General features: G+C 47.2%; 1 protein-coding gene across 1 annotated transcript in view; it reads right to left on the bottom strand.

The window, feature by feature from the left end:
* Nucleotides 1-25,453, bottom strand: part of IGSF3 (immunoglobulin superfamily member 3) — a 112,905-nt gene that overhangs the window by 17,131 nt on the left and 70,321 nt on the right. The window contains exon 5 of the mRNA XM_065419441.1: nt 24,712-25,116. Within this exon, the coding sequence (XP_065275513.1) occupies nt 24,712-25,116 (405 nt within the window). The remainder of the gene's footprint in view (nt 1-24,711; nt 25,117-25,453) is intronic.

Below are 25,453 nucleotides of genomic sequence, written 5' to 3'. Positions count from 1 at the left end.
TTGGTCAGGGCAGGGAGGAGAAGAGGATGTGGGAACCCAGACCCCATAGTTAGAAGGGATTTACCCCAAGTTTCAGCACTGAGGTCACTACTGGATCTCATCACACCACACAAGCTAAACAGGGTCAGACCCAGAAGTACTCAGATAGGAGACCTCCAGATGCTGCAGGGAGTGAGTGTTGGTGCTTCTGGTAGGTGGCATCTTTCCCTCCAAGTCAGCACCGAACTGGTTCCCCAGCATTCAGTTCTCTTTGCTACTGGAAATGCCATCAGATTTATAAATACTGATCCTGATGCTTGTGAAAAGTGCCACTGGCTCTTTAATGGCCCCAGGAGTCAGGGTTTTAACTAACCCTGGTACCAAGGTCCAAATCAGGTAATTACAATCTCTACCTAAATTTTATCTGCAGCTTTTGTTGCCTAGTGATGATCTGCAGGTCTTCTCCTGAATGGCTGTGTAGCACTGCTGTACCTGGTAATACCACTGCGGTGTTTCACTCCAGAAGTGGAGGCATTTTTGTGCTGGGAGAAGGGATTGTGTACAAAGTTTGTAAATCTATTATTGAAGTTTACAAAGCATTCTGGGGACAAGAGGCACCACAGAAATACAGGACTGCAAGTCAGCACAGCTTCATTCAGATCAAAGGAGCGCTACAGATTTACACCAGCTGAGAATCTGTCCCACAAGGTCTAGTTATTAGGATGCAATGGGGTCTCTTCTCACTGGGGCAATGGGTCTCTGTTTTGCATTACTTTTTATTTCACCAAGCTACCACTGAATTCTATAGTCTCAATTGACCTGTCAGCCAAGCCGAATGTGTGTGGGGAGGAGCCTGGGGGAGAGAAGGGTACATACAAACAGCATCAAATGGAAGGAAGAGGCTCCCATGACAATGACACTTTTCTGCTCTAAGACAACTTCTGAAGATATGCATCCTGGTAGCACAGAAAAGTTCCCCTGGAGCCTGTACTGCCTTTGGCTTTAATCAGTATGCTAATAAAGACTAGATAACTCCGTTATGGAATGGCATACTGGGAGCAGGGGATGGGGGGGGGGGGAGAATAGCCCCCAGCTTTCCTCTCTGGGGACTGACTTAATGGAGAGGTTTAGGCTCATGCTGCTATGTTCCTCCTAGCCCAATCCACCAAGCAGGTTGCACTGAGACCCACTTCACCTCCTTGTCTCATTCTAGGTGGGGAAAAGGTTATTTCAAGTCATAACCAGTCCTCCAGTGCCTGGGATAAAAACCAATAGAAAAGGAAGGCAAATCTCAGCAGCTCTATTTCTCCCCCTTCAACCCCCTTTCCAACAGTTTATTTTTAATTGGAACGGGATTATTTTCTGCAACTGTTGCTAAGGAAACCTCAGTTGCTATAACAACTGTATATGTTAAGTTGCTTGCTTATATCTATTAAAATGCACTATACACACATGCTGTGTGTTGTGGGAGCATACTGTATCTATACACACATGCCCATGGCATATACTGTACCTATATTTAGAAACATGAAAAATAGGAAAGATTTTTAAGAATCCCTCCTAATTTTCTTCCCACATTATAGCATTTCAAGGGGAGGGGAGCTGGAAGGACAGAGAAGGGATATTTTTAAGCCTGGTGCTTCTGGGCAACAGACCCATGTCTCACATGGACACGATTTATTCCACTGATGTGGCAAAGGTGCACTCCCAGACCAAAATACATAGCGATTCTCAGCACACACACTTACACCCTGACGTTACAGAGCACCAGGGCAGCCCAGAGAATGGCTGTTCCTGCTTCCCCCAACACCTGGGAGTGTTTCCCAGCCATTGCCCTAGTTTTCAAAGCCTCTGGTCTGTTTCTTGCTCCCTTCCCATAACTGAGAAGCCGTACACACAGTAGATTGGCGGGTGTGCTTTGAGATGCGTGTCTGAAGGGCCAGACAGGTAGTTCCAGCATCAGGTCGAGAGTGAAGGAGTCTGGTGCTATCCCTGACACAGGATGATAAATCCTCCACCCTACACGCTGGATAGAAAACAAAGTATTGTGGGGATTTATTACGCGTATGTGACCAGGTGCGGAATTGCTCTGATCACCTCCACTCCTGTCAGCCACACCACAGCAGCGCATAAGGCAACATTCACAAGGCTCTTTTTGCACCCAGAAGGGCTTAAAATACTTTTTCTAGTCTTTAAATTCTGCAATAGCTGACAGGGATGACAGAGAAGTGGTGGTACAAAGTACTCCAGGGTCCTGGCTCAGTCAGACAGGGGCAGGGAGATTGTTTCAATACAGATCTGGGCTTTGCTATTTCTTTTGTGGCTTTACAGTTCATCTTTAGATGCGTTTGTGAGACATGGTAGTTGTATTGGCCTGAGGTAGTGTTCATGTGGTTATGGCAAGAGAGCAGGGGTCCCAGGCACTGTATCCTCCATAGGCCAAACCTCAAAGTCCTTAATCAGGCAGAACTGCCCACCCCTTCAATGTGAGATTGGCCTGAACAGAAAGACAGCAAAGGGTTTGACTCTACAATTTGGCTCTACAATTCCAGGTTCTACAATGCAGCCTATCCGGGGCTATTCTGAGGGGTGTGGGGGTGGGGTGGCTGCTGTACTGCACTGCAAAACACCATGGATAGTGGGAGCAGTGATGTGGAGACACACAGCTACATAGCATTCTCTGCTAAGCTGTCAAGAGACCAAAGCTCTCTTAATAGGTCTCAAAACATCTGCTCGGGGAGCCCTGGGAAACAGGTGTGTGTTCTGGTGAAGATATCGTACAGATAAACTGCAAACCATAATCCAGTCTCCACTGTGTCTCTTGGATTCCCTGGAGGGAGGAAGAAAGTAAAGAGGATGGTAACTTCATGCACTATTACTGGCTCTTGATACAACACTAACACATCATTTACACTGGCAATGAAACCATTTAAAATCAATCATTGTTAAATCTGGTTCTGCTAGCATAGTTTCCTAACCACCAATGACCAAGCACAACAGTGTAGTGTGTGTGAAGTGTGTGTTTAATTGACTTTTTGTAGCTGTGTTCTGTCAAACACAAGCCACTTAGCTCTGGGGTGGAACACAATACACAAACAGCACAAAGCAGCACTACACACACACAGGAGTAACATTATAATGTTATCCAACTGAAGCTGCAGAGGCAATTTAGGGAGGTTAAATGGGTAATTACTCAAGCTGGAATTTCGCCAGGGCACCAGGGTTTAACATCCCTCTTCTTGGGAAGAATATGGTAGAGGAATTTTGATAATCACAAGAGGTCAGCATTTCTCATGGCTCATGCAAGAGACACGCCTCCAGCCCCATGGTGCCCTTACATTACTTCCATACTGGGGCATTGCTTCAGCATCAACTCACAAGAAAGAGCATCATCTACTGAGTCACCAGCATAACTTCCTGCAGCACCCTGTGCTGTCCTTGAAGGTCTCCCATCTCAGAGCGGCATGACCAGCCCTGACCCTCAGGATCATACACAAGGTGACATGGCTGCAGACGTACACACCACAGAACTGGAAATCATGCCCTTTTCAGCTGAAGCCACTACGTAATGGCTATAAACACAAATATACATAGGGAATGTATGTTTCAGGAGGCAATGAGTCTAGTAATTGCAGCAGGGGAGGCTGTAAAGAGGACTCAATTGGCAGCTTTTTTTTTTCCTACTGACTTGCTGTGTTGGTTCAGACAGTTAATTTCTGTGCCTCAGTTTCCTTATCTGCAGAAATAAAAAGTTACCTACCTTTGTAAAGCACTTTGAAATCGGCAGATAAATAGGCTCCATAAAGGCAACCTATCAGCGCTGTTCTTTGTAAGGCTGTTTAAGGCTCTCCTCTTGTAGAGCTCCCAAGAAAAATCAACACCTGAGTCCCACTGAGGGCAGACAGGAGGCTTTGCTCTTCTATCAAAAATTCTAGGACCCAAGCTAATTAACGTGGCTGAGAACGCTCCCGGCAGAGCGTTCTCTTTTAAAGAGGGGGGAGGGGAAAGTCAGCTAAGAAATGCAACGCTGCGCATTTGTGGTGAATTTTCAGGAAGTGCAAGTACTGCCAAGGGCAGCCCAGGGAATCCCAGGGGAGAGCGCTCATCTGCACAGGGAGGGGAGAGGAGTCAAGGGCTGCCTTGTCCCACTTTGAAGATTGTCACCCTTGAGGAGAGCTTCTGCAGAAACAGCCTCTCCCGGAGAGAACTTCCGAAATATTACCGAGTTTCCCAGCGAGTGCCCTAGTTTTAAAAGCCTCTGATAGAATGTGGCTGTTTTGACGTGAGAGAGGGAAAGGGGAGAGGGTAGAAGGGGAAACAAAAACAAAAACAAAGAGGGCTTGTGCACAATATGCTGCTCAAAGGTCGATCCACCAATGGGAGTGTGATTGCATGAGCTCATAGTTGATGCCCCACAGGGTCAAGATTTAATTCTTGCAAATAGGATGGGTTTAGGAGCTGCCTGTCTCCTCGGAGTGTTAGGCTGGTGGATTGTAAAGGGTGATTTACAGTCTGTGGACTGCTGGAAAGGGTGGGAAGGAAAACGGGGCTGTGACTTGCCTCCCGATAAGATTCCCTGGCTCAGGGACAGGACAATCTGAGCCGGTTCCACAAGAAGACTGTCACACAAGATCCATGCCTCAGTTCCTGCAGCAGTGGGGCTCCCAGAACTGCAGCACCCTCCTGAGCAGTTGCTCAGGTGCTGTGTGTCATCCAAGGTGAACCCTGCAGAGTGGGCTGAGCCTCTTGCCTGAAGGAAGCACTGTTCCCCCCCTCACTAGTGGTAGACGGGCACTCCCACTGGAATCCACCTCCTCCCGGGCAGTTCCTCCAGAGAGGAAGGACAGTTCAGTGGGCACTAGCCTGGGACTCGAGAGCCCGGGGTTCAGTTCCCTGCTCGGGCCAAGTCACTCACCTGTCTCTGTACCTCAGTTTCCTGTATGTAAAATGGGAATAACAGGCCATCCCTACCTTATGAGGCACTCGGGCACTATGGTAGTGGGGGCCAGATAAGTACCTTAGACCGTTCCTGACTCAGGACTGGCAGCAGGAAGATGGGTGGGTAAGGAGGATGTAAGTCCACTGAATTAGCTGGCAGGGAAGAAGGCAATTAAGAATAGATAAAGGAGACAGTAAAGGAAGGAAATGACAGCAGAAGGGGTGGTCAGGTTAGGGCTCTTACAGGACAAGGGAGGGGCCAGGAAGCAGGAGAAGGTTCTCCAAGGATTTAAACATTAAATACAATCACAATGAAGCAGAGACAGAGACTTCAACACTAGGGCCATCTCCCCGGAGATGCAAGGAATATGGCAGCACAGCTCCTGCTACTGTTATTCTCTTTTAATAGAACACAATTCCTGCTGAAACTGGATTAGCAATGCTGCAAATTGCATTAGCCAACATGGGTGGCTGGCTGGGGCGATGAGAGCATGAGAAGAGGAAATAGCATTAGGCTTTGCCTGCTATTATTACTGCCGTTATTAACTTGTCACTTTGCTGTAGTGTTCCTATAACAATGAATTATTGCCTGCAAACAGGCCGACACAATTGAATTATTGGGGAGAACAGCTCCATGGAAAGGTAAGGCAAGGCGGCCTCTTTCCCGAGGATCTTTCAGTTGCTGCCCATCCTGCCGTCCAACACATACATGATGCAGACAGAAGAGCCACTGAAGATAGCAGACTGGCCATTCGGACTTCAAGCAATGCTAGTTTCAGAACCATTCTCCTTGCCGCACAGGAGTTGTTTTAGTGTGTGCTGCGCTACACACTGATCTCACTAAGATAAACACCTTATAGTTCCATCACCTTAACCACAGGGCAACAATGATTTGTTTTAATTCCAGTTTCGTTCCTCGTGCACCTAGTTGGTGCAGAGACAATTCAGATACCCAGAACCGGATCCTAAGACGCACCAAGCGCCCACAGCTCCTGTTGGTGTAACATCAAAGGCTCTCGCAGAAGCCCAGTATCGCCTAGGTCCTGGTACGTGATGAGCTGTCACCCAGCTCAGGCAGATAGATGAGGAACAAATAAGTGTCATGGGACAGTGGTAAAGAATGACAGAAAGAGCTGTTCTGTGTCCACTTCACTGAACATCTTCTGCCTAGAGCCTTCCTCTCATTCCTTCCTGCCTCGCTTGTTACTGATTTCAAGAAACAGCACACGTACCTTTGCCTCTGCCCTGATGCATACACAGTCTTCAAAACAAACAATTAGATATCCAGATACGTCACTGATGTGACCACTTGTCTAGAGAGAGATGGTTCTGCTCCTCTCCCCCCCCCCCCCCCCCCCAACAGATAGAGCCCTCTGTTAGTTCAGTAATACGCTCTACTAACTCCACTGTTCTCCATCCTGAGTTTTCCCTCTCCTTGAGAGGCATTGGGACTGGCACCCTCCAGACCAGGGGTAGGCAACCTTTCAGAAGTGGTGTGCCGAGTCTTCATTTATTCACTTTAATTTAAGGTTTTGCGTGCCGGTAATACATGTTAACGTTTTTTAGAAGGTCTCTTTCTATAAGTCTATAATATATAACTAAACTATTGTTGTATGTAAAGTAAACAAGATTTTCAAAATGTTTAAGAAGCTTCCTTTAAAATTAAATTAAAATGCTGATCTTACGCCGCCAGCCTGCTCAGCCCGCTTCCAGCCTGGGGTTCTGTTCACCTAGGCCTGCAGCGGGCTGAGCAGGGCGACTCGATGTCAGGGCATCGATGTGTGGGGGTGCAGGGCAGAAGGCTGGAGGGTGTGTGGAGGTGCAGGGCAGAAGGTTGGGTGTTGGGGGCGACTCGAGGTCAGGGCAGAGGGATGGGTGTGTGTTGGGGTGCAGGGCAGAAGTCTGGGGTGCTCGGCTCGTGGGGGTGCTCCCAGCCCCCTGCCCTGAGCGGCTCAGGGCAGGGGGCTGGGAGGGATATGCCCTGTTCCACCCCCTTCCCCAAGGCCCGTCCCTACCTCTCTCTGCCTGCTCTACGGAGCAGCGAGCACGCTGCCACTCGGCTCGGCTCCGCTCCCCCTCGCAAGGGCCGTCGCCGGCAGGGAGAGGGGGGAGGAGTAGGAGGAGGAGGGGCCGGAATGCACCACGTTGTGCGAAGAAGTGGGGGAGGGGGAAGCTTGGCTGCCGCAGGACCAAGCTTCTGCCTCTTGCCCCCGCAGGGGACAGTGGTGGGCGGTGGGGCTGAGTGGGGCTGGGGGCCGGGACCCCCCCCCACTGCTCTCCCCTGCGGGGGCAGGAGGCAGAAGCTTGGTCCTGCGGCAGCCAAGCTTCCCTCCTCCCCCTTCTTCCCCCAGCGTGGCGCCTTCCGGCCCCTCCGCCCCTCCTCCTCCTCCTCCTCCTCTCACTGGGCAGGCAGCGTGCCACTCAGAATCAGCTCGCGTGCCGTAGGTTGCCGACCCCTGCTCCAGACTATGCTGCAAAGGAGGAGTAGCCCCCTCTATCAATGGAATAGCACTGGTCCTCCATTTTCACCTAGCACACCTCTACTCGATATAATGCTGTCCTCGGGAGCCAAAAAATCTTACCGCGTTATAGGTGAAACCGCATTATATCAAACTTGCTTTGAGCCACCGGAGCACACAGCCCCACTCCCCCGGAGCGCTGCTTTACCGCGTTCTATCCGAATTTGTGTTACATCGGGGTAGAGGTGTACCATCCTAGGTTCCTCTATACATTTTATGAGGTCCCTCTCTATAGCCATGGTTGAATCAGAATGGCTGGGGTTGGCTGTCTCTCCAGTAGCTCCCAGATTCACTTTACCTCTAACATTTCTTTAACCTTCAAGTTCACAATGCTTCTCCCCACAACACAACAATATTCCTGGATATGCAGCATAAACAATAACTGCGAGCCCCAAGGGCAGCAGAGCTGTGGCACTCCCATGGCCGTGGGAAACACTACTAGGATAGGATAGACAGGCAGGAACTGTGATCCATCCCACTTCCCTGAGAGAGAATTAATGTCACACTCTGCAAACCTCCTGCCTGCTCAATACAGCCAGCGTGAGCCAAATACTTACATCCACATGTACCAAGCTCACCTAAACCCACAGCAAAACCCCAGCTATACAAACCTCTGCGTAAACATTGACCTCAGCACGGGCAATTTTCCAGAAGTCAATTAACATTATATTTAGTGCCACGACAGTTTGGGCAATAACAGTTTAAACTCCCATGTTTCTCAATCTTTGCTGCAAAGGGTCTGCAAAGTGAACATATCCTCTTCCCTCCTCCCCAAAACCCATCACATCCCAGAAGAATCCTGCTGAATCAGTGCTGTCCTGACCATAGCTAATTTCTTGCATTAAGTGTGGATGTCACTTTTAGCTGTACAGACCTTTGAAAGCAATCACAAATTGGGGGAAGGGTTCATTATTTGTATTCCAGGATTCACCCCCTAGTCCCCCTCTGTTTCACCCCAGCCACACACCCCTTGGAATCTCAGTGTCTTGGACCATCCTTCCAGTCAGAGAAAGTTTGCTGAAGCTCCTTCCAGAGCCCATAAGTATCACCCTTGAGTCAGATGGAAGGATGCACTCAAGGGCTACAGAAGGCCCTCTTCTTCACTTGTCAAGGCTGAAAATGCTGCCTTTGCCATTGTGGCTGACAGCAGATTTCAGCCAAAGGCTCATCAAGCCTCCATTAATGGTTGAGCTGCTACCTTCCCCTACCAACACAACTGCAGCCCTGCCATAGGAGAATGAACAGATATTTGAGAGGTTCCCATTGCTACATGGTAGAGGCTTGCAGTAACAGCTATAGTAAGGCTGCATTTGATGTGGACTTCTGTCCCACTAGGAAATAGACTAAGACCCCAACTCGTTTCATACAGGTCATTGAACAGATATCAAATGGTAACAACTATCAGCCACTGCCTGGGAATGGGTATGAATGAGTGACCAAGAAAGTTCCCCTCACCTCTTTGAAATCAGGAAGCCCTGTGTAATAAGGCACAAAGGAGGAGGCCATGTGTCCAGCTGATGAGCAGAAAAAACTGGGAACTAGGAGGTCCCAAGTTCCAATCCCTCTGGCTGAGAAGTTATCTGATCTCTGTGTTCCCAGGCCAGTTTTGAAAAGCAAGAGCTTCACTAGATAAACGCTGAGCTTTCCTGGAGGAAACTAGTTACAAAAATGTTAAAAGTTGAGGACAATTATAGTTTGAAAACTGCACATAAATTAACCCTCAGCCACTAAAAACAGAAGCCTTCATGTCATGTTAAAACCTGAAAAAAAACATAATATAAAGGCCATGGAAGAGGATTCCCAGCACTAGCTGTATCTGCCATCAGAACACAATATACGGCTCACTGATCACTTGTAAATTAAAATATGGAGATAGAAAAGCTGGAATAGAGAATCTGTAGCAAGCAGCAGACAGCAGGTAAAACTCATATATTGAGCAATTTAATCAATGCCCCATCAAAAAGGTTTCAAATGAATAGCACTGGCACAAAGGGAAAAAACATTTAATTAAACTCTGCACAAAGAGCAAGTTACACACCCACCCACCCCACTGCCTATTTAATTTTGGAGATAGTTCATTAATGGTCAGGGGCTCTGCCTGCATTGCACACACACAAACCAGGTAACTGGCTACCTGATTTGTATACATTGTTATTTGATTTGCACACACCAATATATATGCGATTCTTTTGAAAATGTGGCTTTACATGGCTTATAGACGGATTGACAAATAGAAGCTGGAATTTTGGTGGCGGTTAGAGAATTCTCCTCCCCATAATTAAGAAAACAATTTACCATTATAGGAATAGCTTAGTAGTGGAGAGATCTAGGGCTATATCTATGCTACACAGATGCTTCAGCAGCACAGCTGCAGCTACGTCACTGTAACGTAGGTACTTCCTACATTCATAGAAAGGTTTTTCCCCCGTTGATGTAGGTAATCCACCTCCTCAAGAGGCAGTAGCTAGGTTGATGGAAGAATTTTTCCATCAACCTAGTGCTTCTACACTGGGGGTTAGGTCAACCTAACTATGGCACTCAGGGTGCAAAATTTTTCACACCCCTGAGTGACGTAGCTAGGTGGATCTAATTTTTGAGTGTAAACCAGGTCTAGTAGGTTCCACCTAATAAGTCTGCAGGGTTTCTAGTACTGCCATCCTTGTAAGTTTCCTTGATTTTGCTGTCTTGGTAAATCATTTAGTCAGGCATCTAGAACAGGGGAGGCCAACCTGAGCCTGAGAAGGAGCCAAAATTTACCAGTGTACACTGCCAAAGAGCCACAGTAATACGTCAGCAGCCCCCCATCAGCTCCCCTCCCAGCGCCTCCTGCCCACCGGCAGCCCCGCCAATCAGCGCCTCCCCCTCCCTCCCCGCACCTCCCGATCAGCTGTTTCGTGGTGTGCAGGAGGCTCTGGGGGGGGGGGGAGGAGTGAGGGCATAGCAGGCACAGGGGAGGGGGCAGGAAGGGATGGAGTGGGGGCAGGGCCTGTGGCAAAGCCAGGAGTTGAGCAGTGAGCACCCCCTGGCACACTGGAAAGTTGGCACCTGTAGCTCCAGCCCCGGAGTCGGTGCCTATACAAGGAGCCGCATATTAACTTCTGAAGAGCCGCATGTGGCTCCGGAGTCACAGGTTGGCCACCCCGATCTAGAACATGTAACAAAACACTACAGATATGTAACTTCCCACAATACATTTATCAGGAAAGTGTCATCCTAAAAGGGGACGCATGGGACCATAGGAACAAACCAAAGGTCCATTGAATCAGGTACCCTGCTTTCCTGCTATATTATTTTTTAAATAGGTGCCTGAAATTAGGCTTCTAGATTCATTTTTATGCATTTAAACATGGATTTGGGAGCCTAAATAGGTACCTATTGTGACAGATTGACAATATCCTGGACAAACCCTATGGAATTAAGGTAAGCTTTAATGAATATGAGTTAATGCCTTTGGGTCCACTGAATAAAAAAATGCAATTGTGTATGCGTTATTGTGTATGCGTTATTGTGGAATTGTATGTAACTTCTCTAGAAGACTGACTAATGCAATCTCTGGAAAGTATTAGGAATTCCAAAGAACTGTTTGGGACAATACATGTGAATTGGGAAATGCTAATTTTCCTTCCAAACCCAGCCTTTTGAAGCTATGACGTGGGAAGAGACACCCATTGTCTACTAATTACCTGCTCCTGCAAACTCCAGATCAAAGACACCCAAACTGTATAAAAAGGGACTAAAGTGTTCATGGGGGTGCTAATTCTGAGCTGAGGATATGAACTTGTGACCACAAAAGAGAAGGAAAAGTGGGGGAGGCCCCACCCGCCAGAACCCAGTTGGAGACAGTTAGGGGGAAATCTCTGGTAAACTGATTAGCATGTATGCAGGTTCTTTTAGTTTTTTTAATATGTTTTCTCTGTAATGCTTATACCTTAAAAATAAATAGGCTTGCATAGGAAATGTTGCATAGTAACTTACAACTGTGACAAATGCACTGTTAACTGTCTCTGAGGAGAAAGGCAAAGCAGGCCTGCTTAGCTAGTCTGACTTTGCTGGTGAATTCACACCATATAATCAGGGAGCTTTGCAACCTGGAAATACTCTGGTCAGGAGGGAGAGAGATGCATGTCTCCACCCAACAGAGGTGACGGACCAGGGAGCCAGAGAGTGGGTGCCCTTGCTGGACTATAGAGGGGGAATATAGGTGCAGCTGTCCTGAACTGAGACACCTTTTTAAAAAAAAATTGGATCAGGTGCCACAACCAAATGGAGCAAAAATCCAGCTAGTCTAGTATCTAGCCTCTGACTGATGCCAGATGCTTCAGTAGAAAGTGAAAAAAAAAGAAAGAAAAAAAAACCCACCAGCCCCTTTACACTTGATTATGAACCAATGCCCTGGAATAGCTTTAAAAGGAAAATTGCACTACTTTGGTTTACTCAGCACAGAGGTATTAAAGTTCACAGGGTAACAAGAACTCGCTACTGGGAAAAACAGTGAATTACTTTATTTACACAATTTTCCTTACAATTGGTATTTCTGCACTTAGCATGGCAGGTAGCTGTCTGAGTGAAGAATAAAGCCCCCTGCAACACCGCCAACTACATAAGCCCAGTAGAAAACATTGTGAACCAATGTGTTAAATCAATATTCAAGCAGACTGGAAACAGGTGTCACACTGCCAGGATGTTCAGCATTGACCTGAAGGAAAGGGTGGAAAGTACATTGACCATCTGTGCTGAAGAATAAAAGAGAGGGTAACAGAGGGGAACATTCAATGTGGCACAGTGATTAAAAAAGCAACTACAAATCTGCATTGCATATATAGGGGGAGCATATTAAAACAAGGGAAAGAGTTCTTTCCTTTTACACAGCACTGTCAGGTAACAGCTAGTGTTATCCTATTCAGCTTGTGAGTGGAAACCTTACAGCCTCATGTTTAAAACAAATGCCTGGGACTTAGGACTCACACATTCTATTCCCTGTTCTGCCACTGCTTTAATGCATGGCATCTGGACAAATCACAAGCTCTGTGGCTCAGTTTCCCCTTCTGTAAAATGGATGTGAACTTTACCTCATAGCGGGTGGGGAGCTCTAAGGATTAATGTCTGTCAAAAGCTTTGAAGATGGACAGTGCCAAGTATTTTGCGCACAATAATTTAGAAGTGATACGGGTGCTGACAGGGGAGAAATGAGGATGATAAAGCATAGGGAGGGAAGAAACACAAGAAGAGATCAGAGGAATTAAGTATACACAGTCGGTGATGAAGGAGGCTACAGGGGGATATGATTCTGGTTCTGTATGTACATGCTGTAGGCAGGAGGGAGAAAAACTGCCCATTAGATAACAATGAGAAGAAAAGACAATGATTTTAAATTAAAAGAGGAAAAAAATCAGTTTAAATAGCAGCAAAAAAAAAAAAAAAAAAAGTCAATTTGAGAAAGGAAGCAAGTTCTGGATTAAGTGGTAGAACTAGGGCTGTCGATTAATCGCAGTTACCTCAAGCGATTAACTCAAAAAAATTAATCGCAATTAAAAAAATTAATTGCGATTAATTGAACTATTAAACAACAGAATACCAACATAAATTTATTAAATATTTTTGTATGTTTTTCTACATTTTCAAATATATTTGTATTCTGTGTTATAATAGAAATCAAGTGTACAGTGCTCACTTAATATTTTTTATTACAAATATTTGCACTGTAAAAATGATAAACAAAAGGAATTGTATTTTTCAATTCACCTCATACAAGTACCGTAGTTCAATCTCTTTATCGTGAAAGTGTAACTTACAAATATAGATTTTTTTGTTAAGTAACTGCACTCAAAAACAAAACAATGTAAAACTTTAGAGCCTACAAGTCCACTCAGTCCTACTTCTTGTTCATCCAATTGCTAAGTGAAATAAGTTTGTTTACATTTATGGGAGATAATGCTGCCTGCTTCTTATTTACAATATTACCTGAAAGTGAGAACAAGCGTTCTCATGGCACTGTTGTAACTGGCATTGCAAGGTATTTATGTGCCAGACATGCTAAACATTTGCATGCCCCTTCATGCTTCAGCCACCAGTCCAGAGGACATGCTTCCATGCGGATGATGCTCGTTAAAAAAATAATGCGTTAATTAAATTTGTGACTGAACTCCTTGGGGGAGAATTATATGTCTCCTGTTCTGTTTTACCCACATTCTGCCATATATTTCATGTTATAAAGCAGTCTCGGATGATGACCCAGCACATTTTGTTTTAAGAACATTTTAACAGCAGATCTGACAAAGCGCAAAGACGGTACCAATGTGAGATTTCTAAAAATAGCTACAGCGCTCAACCCAAGCTTTAAGAATTTGAAGTGCCTTCCAAAATCTGAGAGGGACAAGGTGTGGAGCATGCTTTCAGAAGTCTTAAAAGAGCAACACTCAGATGCGGAAATTACTGAACCCGAACCACCAAAAAAGAAAATCAACCTTCTGTTGATGGCATCTGACTGATGATGAAAATGAACATGCATCGGTCCGCCCTGCTTTGGATCGTCATCGAGCAGAACCCGTCGTCAGCATGGACATATGGCCTCTGGAATGATGGTTGAAGCATGAAGGGGCATATGAAACTTTAGTGCATCTGGCACATAAATATCTTGTGACGCCAGCTACAACAGTGCCATGTGAACGCCTGTTCTCAATTTGAGGTGACATTGTAAGCACAAAGCGGGCAGCATCATCTCCTGCAAATTGTAATCAAACTTGTTTGTCTGAGCGTTTGGCTGAACAAGAAGTAGGACTGAGTGGACTTGTAGACTCTAAAGTTTTACATTGCTTATTTTTGAATGCAGTTATCGTTTTGTACATAATTCTACATTTGTAAGTTCAACTTTCATGATAAAGAGACTGCACTACAGTATTTGTATGAGGTGAATTGAAATATACTATTTCTTTTGTTTTTTACAGTGCAAATATTTGTAATCCAAAATAAATATGAAGTGAGCACTGTACACTTTGTATTCTGTGTTGTAATTGAATATATTCGAAAATGTAGAAAACATCCAAAATATTTAAATAAATGGTATTCTATTATTGTTTAATCATGTGATCGAACACAATAAATTTTTTTAATCGCTTGACAGCCCTAGGTAGAACCCAAGCCCCAGAAATCCTTAAGTCTTAGCCAGACAAGCACCAGATGAGCTAGAGTTCCTGCAATAAGCCAAGTAGGACATGGACTTAAGTGACCCAGTATAGAGACCTTCTAGCCCCAAGAACTCTGATTCACTCACAAAATATTCCAGATGATTCCCAGACATTAAAGGACAACATTTTGGCTCTCAGACGCCGAATGTGTTTTCCAGACTCCCACTAAAATCAGTGGAAGCCCCCCACACTATTATTCTTATCAATAACTTTATTATACCTGGCTCTTACACTGCTTTTTCATGATCAGATCTCGAAGTATTCTGCAAAGGAGATAAGTCATTATCCCCGTTTTACAGATGGGGAAATTGATTGAGACAGAGAAGTCTAGTTTGTCTACCTCATCCAGCAGGCCAGAGGCAGCAATAGAACAAGGTCTCCATAGTCCCAGGCCAGTGCCCTAGACACTTGACCACACTGGCTCTGCACAGATATCTGGAGGCAGAATTTGGGCCTGTATCTATAAATACGAAGTGAAGTCTGTGGATTATAGCGTATCCTACCAGCAGCATCTGCAGAAGAGAGAGGGCAAAGAGGAAAAAGGGCTCAACAGGTAAGTGGGAGAGAGAATGTCAGTAGAGGAGAGACGGGCAGGGGTGCAGAAAACAGGATTTGATGCATCATTGTGGTGAAAGAGCGTTGGGAGTCCTAGGCCAGGGAGAAGATAAGTATCTGTGTAGGGAGAAGGGAGCCAGAGCAGGGAAGCTGCATGTGCGAGCTGCATGGGAGGTAGAACTCCCATCAGTAAATCTGCAGGCTTGGAGGGTGTCTCTGCTGCAGAGGAAGAGGGGTATGGAAAAAAAAGGAAACTCTTGTGCTGTTGACAGAGAATGCAAGGCCACTGGTTTTGTTCTCTTACGAATGGGCTGTGATAGAGCACAGTTATGAGTTGCACAGAGGCTCAGTCACTTTATTTTGCCTGTTAAATGTGAAGGTCACAGAGAAGTAGCAGCTCGGTAGCAGGACAGGAGGTTTTATTACTCCAGTGATTAAGGGAAAGGAGCAAGGCCCTGAGCATCCAGCAGAGAAAAGGCCATTCTGCATCACAGGTACAGTCACCATTAAATCAGCCCCTTCCTGCTGTGTGGAGCCCTGGCATTCAGAAGTAGGGGTCTTCTCAAGCATCCTTTAACCCCTTCCCCACTGAAGCATGTGCACTGCTGCATACAGCTTTTCAGAATAAATGAGTTAAAAATGTACAGAGTAAAACTGGTTTAAGATCAAAGCAGCAGAATTAAGATTGTATCCAGTCATGATCTCAGTTATGGTAAGAGGGCTTTAGATCAGTGGTTCTCAAACTGTGGGTTGGGACCCCAAAGTGGGTCACGACCCGATGTTAATGGGAGGCAACGCGCGGGGACAGGGGGACATGGGATCATGTGCCTACCCCCCGCCCAGATTTCTACCTTCCATTTAGCACAGAGGTTTTCAAACTGTGGGGAGCACCCTCCTAGGGGAGCACACCCCACAGTTTGAAAACCGTCACCTCCTGCCAGGAGTGGGTGGATCAGAAGCTGGTGGGAGCTGCCTGGCCTGCTTGGGCCCCTGGCTTTTCGCACTGTGGGAGCCGGGGCACTGGCTGGCTGCCCAGCAGCCCTCCCTGCCCTGCTCCCCAAGCCAGGCCGCCTCTGCACAGCCGGGCACTCCCCAGGCAGAACGGGCAGCACAGCTCAGAGCTGCACCCCCGATGCGCTCTTGCCTCTCTCCCGAAGGATTCTGGCGCTGGCTGGCGAGGGGCCCCCTGGAGCTGGCCCCTGCCTGCAGAGCCCGGCGGCTGTGAGTGGCTCCCCGAGGAGCTGGCTCACCACTGCCCTGGTGCTCCTGGCTCTATGGCTGCTCCTTATGACAAAAATGCACTTCAAGTTAAGAACTTTCAATTGTTCAGCTAAAATTAATCCTTTAAGCAAAAAATATTTGCGAGTGACTTATACTGTGGAAATTTACAGCATTTAAACTGGAAAATCTATTTCACATTTGAAAATAATTGGCTATTTAAACAGAAATCATTATTGCAATGTTTTAAATGAAAGCTGTAGATGCTTACAGTCATTAATAAGTATTGATAAAATATAAGCGCCTTGTTTTTTCAGCTCAAAGGACCCATGATGAGCTATCAACGTGAAGTTCTACAATGAGAATTAAGCTTGTCCTCCAGCGAATTACTATTTCTTGTTTAATTGCTGGGTATAAGGTCACACAAGCCGCCTCATCCTCAGAAGTGATGCATGGGGCAGTTACGTGCCTCCCCCCACTGAAAACATTGCCGCTGCGAGACACTCTATAGGAAGGCAAACTATGAGTACAGTAGCAGCGGTGGAGTACTCAGTACCAGTCTCAGGATTCCTTGCCAAGACAAAGCCCGGCTCATCACTGTGAAGCATGCTCTCAAAGTAACATTAATGGACTAGCTTCCCTTTTCTTTAGTTCAGCTCAGCAACCTCCCCCTACCCATTGATGGGTTCATCCTGACAGCTCCTAATAAACTAAACTTTATGGGGCAGTCTCCGGAGAGCTCCTGGCTGCTAATTAATGCGCTAATGAAGAGCCTGGCTGTCTTGTTTGCTCGACAGCTCCCAAGTCAATCAATCTGCCAGGGCCAGGCTTGCGAAAGGGACTCCTGGAGACTGCTGCGGTATCATCTCCCTCCACCCCCCTTCCCCTCCCACATTCATTGCTGTCAAAACCCAAGCAAAAGGGGGAATTTATAGAGGAGGAGCTGCAATCACCCCATGTGCCTGCTTCAGGATTAGTCATGAAAAAACAGACAGGCACAGACAGGAGTACAGGAGGTGGGAGGGGGAATGGGAAGGGCAAGAGAGGAGGACGGTAAAAATCAATCCACGGAAGCAGATGCTGCTGCACTTTTATTACAGGCTAATGGCCCACACGTATTATGGTCTCCATGTCCAATCCAGTGGTGAAAGGGGGCATGTGGCTGTCAGAAGGCAAAGGACACCATTAATTGTTTTCAATTTCAATGACCCCTGTACACAGGACATAAACAGCAATTGTGCTGCCTAGTCCATTTTGTTATGCAGGGTCACTGTGGTGAGAGGAGGTGGCCAATTGTGGATGGATTGATAAGCAAAGAGTTTTCTACTATCGGCATCTAGATACCAGTATAGTCAAACGAAAGCCGCAGGCATCAGGCAGTCTGAGCATAGCGGTGTGAGGGGAGGGTGCAGGAGGGCATAGGTCACTCGAGCTCATGTATGCTGGGACCAGATAAGAAGAGGCTGTGTAGATAAGAGGAAGGGGAAGTCGCTGGCCATCTCTGCACACCAACCCGCTTCTTAAACAACAAGTTCCTGGTTAACCCCGTGACCTTTGCCAGCCTTCCTACAATTCAGAGTTGCTAGCCTGCATGTCCCCACAGGATGCACTAATGCACTCGTGCCACGGGGCAGGCCAAAATTCCCAGTGGCCCCCATTTCTTCCCTTTGGATGAAGGGGCTCCTCCCCTGGCTGCTGTGCAGACTCAGAACTTCCCTTCCTAGGAGGAGAGCAGAGGGCCTTTCCCCTGTGTGTGCACACGCACTTGAGCGACTAGGGACAGGAGTGCCAGTAGGCTTGCTACGACCCACAGCCCTGATTTGTATGGATCTGTAGCACAAAACACTTCCTGATACTCAAGTCCTCGGTATTCTCAAAGCCAAAGGACCTCATCCTTCAGCCGCAGAGGAGAAAGGTAAGTGTGTTAATGCACACGAGGACTGTGGCAATTTAATGCCACAAGACTGCTGATAACCTTCTTGCCAAGAGTCATATTCAAATGTCCTAGCCTGTACAGACTGCAACACAGCCACTCATTGTGTACTGCACTGACAGAGACCATCCGCTGTCCTTGTCTAATCCCATAGACATGTCACACTCTGCATCAACAGTTCCCTTTGCCAAAAACGTGGCAGAAAGAGGCACAGTTTGAAAAAGCAATGGGAATGGAGAGGAATCTCCCTGCATCTACCAGCCCTGCCCTCCAGTTCCACCTTTCCCATCCCGAATCTCCTCTCTCACCCAGAAGTCTATCCACCTCTCTCTTCTGCTCCTGAAAGCAGGAGGCTGGGTCTTGACAAATTTCACCTTCAAAGTCGCATGAAGAAGAGGGATCGGAATGGGGTAGGGCTCCACTCATCTCGTCTCCTCAGCAAGTCTAGCTGGGCCAATTGCTCAGCCCTGCACTGAGTGTCATGGAACTGCAAAAGGGTCACTGGGGTTCACAAGGAACCTTACGACTCCTCTCTCCCACTCAAGCCAGAGAGATTCAAGTGTGACAAAGAACTACCGTGCCTGGGCTCTGTAAGGATGAATCTGCCCTGAATGATCACCTGCTGGCCAGCGTGGCAGTGCTGTCAGAGGGGATCAGTCATCACCTCCTTCCAGCTGGAAAGGGGCGGAGGCACTGGAAGTAAGTGCATAAAGGAGAAGATGGAGTGGAGCAGGGAGAAAGCACCTTAAGGGAACTGCCTTTGGGACAGAGAGAACACACGTTTCAATGGCAGGAGAGAGCCAGTGACAAGAGGAAAGTCCCACAGGAAGGGCACAGGTGAAGAGAAATCCCCATGTGCACATTCAGGGCTTATTTCAAGTTCAGACAGAGCTTTGAAGTTGGCAGGAGCACTTCATGCTGTCTTCAGGGAAGGAGCTGGTCTGAGTTGTCTTGTTTTGTTGTTCTTTCCCAACCATTGTACACAGTGTGCTCATGCCACCGGAAAACAAAGGGAGCCTTGAGAACTGTGAGGAAATGAGGGGAGCGTTTGCCATCATTGGCAACACAGCAATTGCCATAGTGGATCCACCCAGTGGGTCCGTCCTGTCTCTGCCAGGAGCCAGAGCTAGACTGATTTGAACTCCTGTCTGCAGGGACAGGCCAGTGCTTAGACTGCATTACATTACAGGACCTCCTCTTCCCTGAGAGGGATATCTAGTGTCTTAACCTGCTCACTTGACTTGCCTATATGCCAACTGGGAGAGAGTGCATGCATGGGAGTGCAACCCTCCTGTTGTTTTAGATCTCAGAACAAGATTTCCTGTGCTGTGTCATTGCACTGATCCAGCCCAGCCCAGTGAAAGTAGCACAATATCCTGAGTCTCTCACAACAGGCCTGTAGAAGCAGGCAGGCCATACAGATGAGTTAATGAAAGTTTCCACTCTACCTAGCAATACACCTAGAGCAGAGTTTCTCAAACTGAGGTCTGCAAGGGCACTCCAGGGGCTCCGTGGACCCCGCTGATCAACTCCTCCCCTTCCCTCTCAACTCCTCCCCCTCCCTCCCAGCACCCCCTGCAGGAGGTGCTGGGAGGAGCGGGGATGGGGTGTGCTCGGGGGAGGGGGCGGAGAGGTGGGGAAGAGGAGGGGCGGGGTGGAACGGGGCAGGAAGAGGTGGGGTGGGGCTTTGGGGGAAGAGGTGGAATGGGGGCAGGGCCTGAACAGGGGAGCTTGGGGGGTCCACGAAAAATTTTAAATAAAAATGGGGGCCCTCGGGTTGCTAAAGAGAACCGCTGCCCTAGAGTGCAGGTGTGCCAGTCAAGCTGGAGAGCCCTCAGCCTAAGCAGAATTACTAACATGGGGGGGTACCAGCCCTTTAATACTGTTGCTGCCACTGACAACCCCTCATCCACAAACAGAGGATTAGCATCACACTCTTCTATTAGTGATAACAACCTCCTCCACATACTCTCACACGCAGAGCCAGCAGGCTGTCTCCCATACGGCCCACCTCTCTCACAGCCAACACATCTGTACTACTGCCCCTCTCTTGAGGGCAGCCATACCAAACTGATACCTGGCCTCCATGTCCCTGTGGGGCGGTGCCCATGCTGCCATGGATAGCTAACTCTGGGCCAAATTTCGCAACCTCTCCGTATGCAGGCCTCTCCTCCAGACTGCTGTTAATGCTGCCAATTATCTGCACCCACTCACCTGCACTCGCCCTCAAGAGCTGCCTGCATTGTTTCTGAAGCATTGCTTGTTCCTTCCAAAGAGTGAGATGTGGGTTAGTGTTTAAAGGCATTGGGCTCACCTCAGTAAATAGCTCAGCACGTTACCTCTTGGCCACTTCAGACGGCTGCCTACCAATTATGTGACATACATTTTGTGGAAACATTCTGTAATGAAGCTGAGATACAATCAGATAACCGTGCTGCCATTTTTACAACCGTCCACGAAAATCAAATATTCCTGCAACATAAAGTCAGGGAAGCACCAAAAAAGCTGGAATAAGAACTGGAATATCAAGCTAACATAAGAGAAAACAGTACCTTCTGACCATAGTAGAGTACCACATGGATGTGTGCACTCTGCTTTCATTATTTAAATACATCGGCTGCTGCAAGCCACACTGAAGAGGTCTTGCATCTGGGAAGTGATAACTGCACAAAGTGATATCCTCCCTTATCTTCTTAGCTCGCATGAGGAAGCTGGGCTGGGCCTGGACACTAGCTGGTTTGGCACCATCCCAGGAACATTCAGAGCATTGCAGATTTAGTAGGTGGCATTCTTACCTCTGTCAGCAATAAACCGGTTCCCCAGTGTGGGCTTGTAAGGTACTGTGCTGTTGGCAGGATCATCTTTAGGATAAGACATACATCCCCATCTCCCCAGTGAGACAAAAAGTGAGATCCTGACCTCCTTTGGCCATTAAAGATACCACAGTCCCTTTATACTCTAACTTTCCTATTCCTGCTAATCACCCACATTAGACAGAACTCCAGGGCTGTCTTCCTGAATTCTCAGTTGGATACAGCATTCTTCACTTCATGTCCAACATTTTTGTAGCGATTCCATGCATTGATAAACAGCATCCATTATACCTTTATATCCTTTATCTACCGACTCACATATTAACTGTTTAGAAAGCATTTTGAAACTGCGCTGAACGGTAAAATTAAGGCCAGTTGTCAGTGGTTTAGCGTTGCTGACACTTGGCTTCTAAGAACTGAGCTGAGAACACTTTGGGTACATCTATACTTACCTCCGGGTCCGGCGGTAAGCAATCGATCTTCTGGGATCGATCCCGGAAGTGCTCGCCGTTGACGCCGGTACTCCTGCTCCGCGAGAGGAGTACGCGGAGTCGACGGGGGAGCCTGCCTGCCGCGTGTGGACTCATGGTAAGTTCGAACTAAGGTACTTCGACTTCAGCTACGTTATTCACGTAGCTGAAGTTGCGTATCTTAGTTCGAAGTGGGGGGTTAGTGTGGACCAGCCCTTTTAGTCACTAGTGGACTAGCTGGTTTGGATCTGAACTGATGACATGGAGATTAATTTCATTGTCACATTATTAAACTTCTGAGCCATCCTGGTTTTGCACTTCAAGTTTGTTTCCACTAGGCCAGTGGTTCTCAACTAGGGGTTCCTGTGCCCCTGGGAGTACGCAGAGCTCTTCCAGTGGGTACATCAACTCATCTAGATATTTGCCTAGGTTTACAACAAGCTACATAAAAAGCACTAGCGAAGTCAGTACAAACTAAAATGTCATACAGACAAAATGAGAAAGTAAGCAATTTTTCAGTAATAGTTGCTGTGGCACTTTTGTATTTTTGAGTCTGATTTTGTAAACAAGTCATTTTTAAGTGAGGTGAAACTTGGGGGTAGGCAAGACAAATCAGCCTCCTGAAAGGAGTACAGTAGTCTGGAAAGGTTGAGACGCATTGCACTAGGCCAAGCAGCTCTGCTGTAAAAAAGCTGTTCCTCCATACGTGACCTGATGGTAGTGAGTCATCCACAGCCATATCTCAAAGTGGAGAAACTGCCTGACATTGCCATGTGCTTATGAACCGTTACCATTGCAGCCACACACAAGTTATCTGAGTCTGACAAGACCTAAGCAGCAGCCAGATCCAAACAGCACATTGCCTAGCTTTTAGCTGTATCGCCTCAGGTGCACACTGCTGATCTCTTGCCTTTCTATAGCACCTCACCCTCAACACACTTGACAGACTTATTTATATATTGATCACAACTCCCATGACTGCAGACAGTCACTTTTGGGGAGGAATGCAGCCGCCATTTAGTTTAGGACAGGAAATGATAAATAGGATTTATTTATTTTTAAATTTAAGGTCAGTTGGACAAATACAGAGCTGGGATGTTGTGATCTCAGAAAACTAAAGTTCAAGATTAATGCACAAGCTGAAGGATCTTGGAAATACGTACTAGCCAGATTTGCACACGACTCATAGATAAGACTTCAGTAAAAAGCGGCATTATATTAAAAAAAGAGGATGGTATCCTGTTGAATTTAGGTAAACAGGTTTATTTACTTGAGTTAGAATTTGTCCAGGGCACTGTGGCTGATGCCCTCTCTCTCGTACATAAGTAGCCAGAGCTCTATTTTACTGTTAACTGAAAGCCAGCATCTCAGCAGTGCGGGTCTCACTAGCAGCACAGTGAGACATTGGTTAAGGACTGACTGAAGGAAGAGGGGTGCATACTGAATCACGTGCCCCACCTGGGTTTTCTCTGGTGATCATCCAACCAAACAACCAGCAAGACCTGACCCTTTACCAGCATTTAGCTGGTAAGAGCAATCGGAATCACAACACAAACGAATGTGGCTGCAGGCAGCGGTTAAGGAGGCAGCTTGTGTCTTGGAGGCTGCCTGAGGCACAGAAATGAAATGTATAAGAGAATGCAAGGTGACACGGGGAGCTCAGCAAGAGGAAATGGGAGAGAAGGGACACGCCCTCCTTCCCTTTATTCCCCTATGGGCCATAAACCCACAAACATTACACAATGCTCATTAGACCAGACTTACGACTTGCCTGGGGAGGTTTGCCAAGCAGCGTTCTGGCCTCAATTAGGATATCGGGTGTGGCACAGATCACAGGCACACATCTCATATGCCCTATTAATGCACCTTAGAGCTCGAGCGCCGCAGTAAGGAGGTGGTGGTTCCATCATGCAAAGCCTCTAGTTGGCCTTTAAATCTCCCCCTGTGTGTGCTGTGACACGGGTTTCTCTTCCCAGATGGCATTACTAGGGATTCGCTCACACACCGCTGCATTACAGAGAGGCGTGTTACTTCAGGGACTATCTCCAATCAAACTTGCTTCCCAGGAAAAAAAACTAAGAAGATGAGAGTTCCTATCCTGACCTCCGGAGCACCCCTGACAATAAGACACTTACTACAAGGCAGGATAACAGTATGGGAGTCAAGACAAAAAGGAAGGGATTACCTGCAAGTAGAGAGCGGAATAGTGGAGATAATGAGGGCAAAGGCACTGCAAAAGCAGACTCTCATACTGCAGAGTGTCTGCTGACTCTTCCATGGATAGCCACATGCGAGTCGGGGAGGAAGGAGGGGAAAAAGCCCCACAAGAGCAAGGCATCTGGCTGCACAGGAGTCTAGGGGAGAGGGTGAATGAGCGGAAGAAATTTCCAGTGCAATAAGAACCTGGGCCATGATTTTCAGAAGTGACTAGTGATTTTGAGTGCCCAAGTTGAATGAGCCTGATTTTCAGAGGACAGGTGCCCAGCACTTTCTGAAAATCGGGCTGCTTTTTGACAAGGTAAAGCTGGGCACCCCAAAACTTAAGTATTCCAAAGCAATCATCACTTTTGAAAACCTTGGCCCTGCTCTCAAGCAGAGCTTGGCTATGGATGTAACATGTAACCGGAAAAAGCTACAGCACATCACTCACTCAGAAGTGCATGCAGACAAGTCTTGGTGGGTGCGTATACGTAACATTCATAATGTCTGACAGCATGACTATGATTAGTACAGCAATATCCAGGATCAGGGCCCCACTGTGCTAGAGTAAGATATGAGATGCAACAGGTGGGAATAAACAAACAGAGGGAGGAAGAGTAGCAGTGAGAGGAAGGCCGGGTTACATGCACTGACAGTATGTAAAACGTGCAGTTCTGAGGTGTTTTTTCCTATACATGTAAAGAGACAGTAATGTTGGTAGTTCTTGCTGGCGGCCATAACTGTACCATCACATAGTTGTTAAAGGAGTTTAGAGCTAGGAGGTTTTTGTCTCTGCCCTTTGGGGAAGGAAAGAGGGCAGAATTTGAGTCATGAAAGTGAGTTTAGATCCTGTCACTTTCATGAGTTCTCATCCTCCAGGACACTGACCATCAGGGCTCTTACCTGGCCGCAGGACCCGGATCTCTAGTAGGTTGGAGGTTCTGTCTGCCAGTCGTGTCCAACTGCTGTTGTAGTTCTTCCGCCACAACTCGGCCACACACTGGTACTTGCCGGCCTCAGTGTCACTGGCCCGGCTGATGCTGAGGCGCACGTTGTTGCTGGACTCTGCTTTTTCAATGGCAGTGCGGGTCCGGAAGCCCGTATACCTGTCTCCCCACTGGACCCCACCATCCCGAGTGAAGGTGACCAGGTCATGGAATTCTGTGCTGCCCGCTGGCTGGAAGCGCCATGTCACAGACACTGGGACCCAGGACGGATAGTGCGGCTTGATGATACACTGGAGGTCAAATGATTCATTGTAGGTCACTCCTGGGGTTCGGGATATGGCTGTGACAGCAAAACCAGCCTCTGCAGAAAGAGAGAGAGAGAGAAATGAGTGAGACTGAAGAGAGTTTGGAGAACTCTGTCAAAGGAGGCTTGCCACAATGCCGTGAATGAGAAATGGCTACAGCAGTGGCTCTCCAATTACACTCCCTGGAAAGCTACTGGTGCTTCTCATTTGCCATTACTAAGTTACCTTAAAAGCACCTAAAACACTTCAAAATACAGTACTTGCTCCACAGGAACTTTCCATGTAAGCCACTGCTGCAGTGCGACAGGGATGGTATTTCATTTCCAACAGGAGGGGAGGTGGTTCCTGCAGCCCTGAATGGGAGGGGAGGTGTCTATGAGAACCTCTCTTCTA

The sequence above is a fragment of the Emys orbicularis genome, chromosome 1 (genome assembly GCF_028017835.1).
Source record: "Emys orbicularis isolate rEmyOrb1 chromosome 1, rEmyOrb1.hap1, whole genome shotgun sequence".
Taxonomy (NCBI): Eukaryota; Metazoa; Chordata; order Testudines; family Emydidae; genus Emys; species Emys orbicularis.
This window is presented reverse-complemented; position numbering and strand designations above follow the sequence as displayed.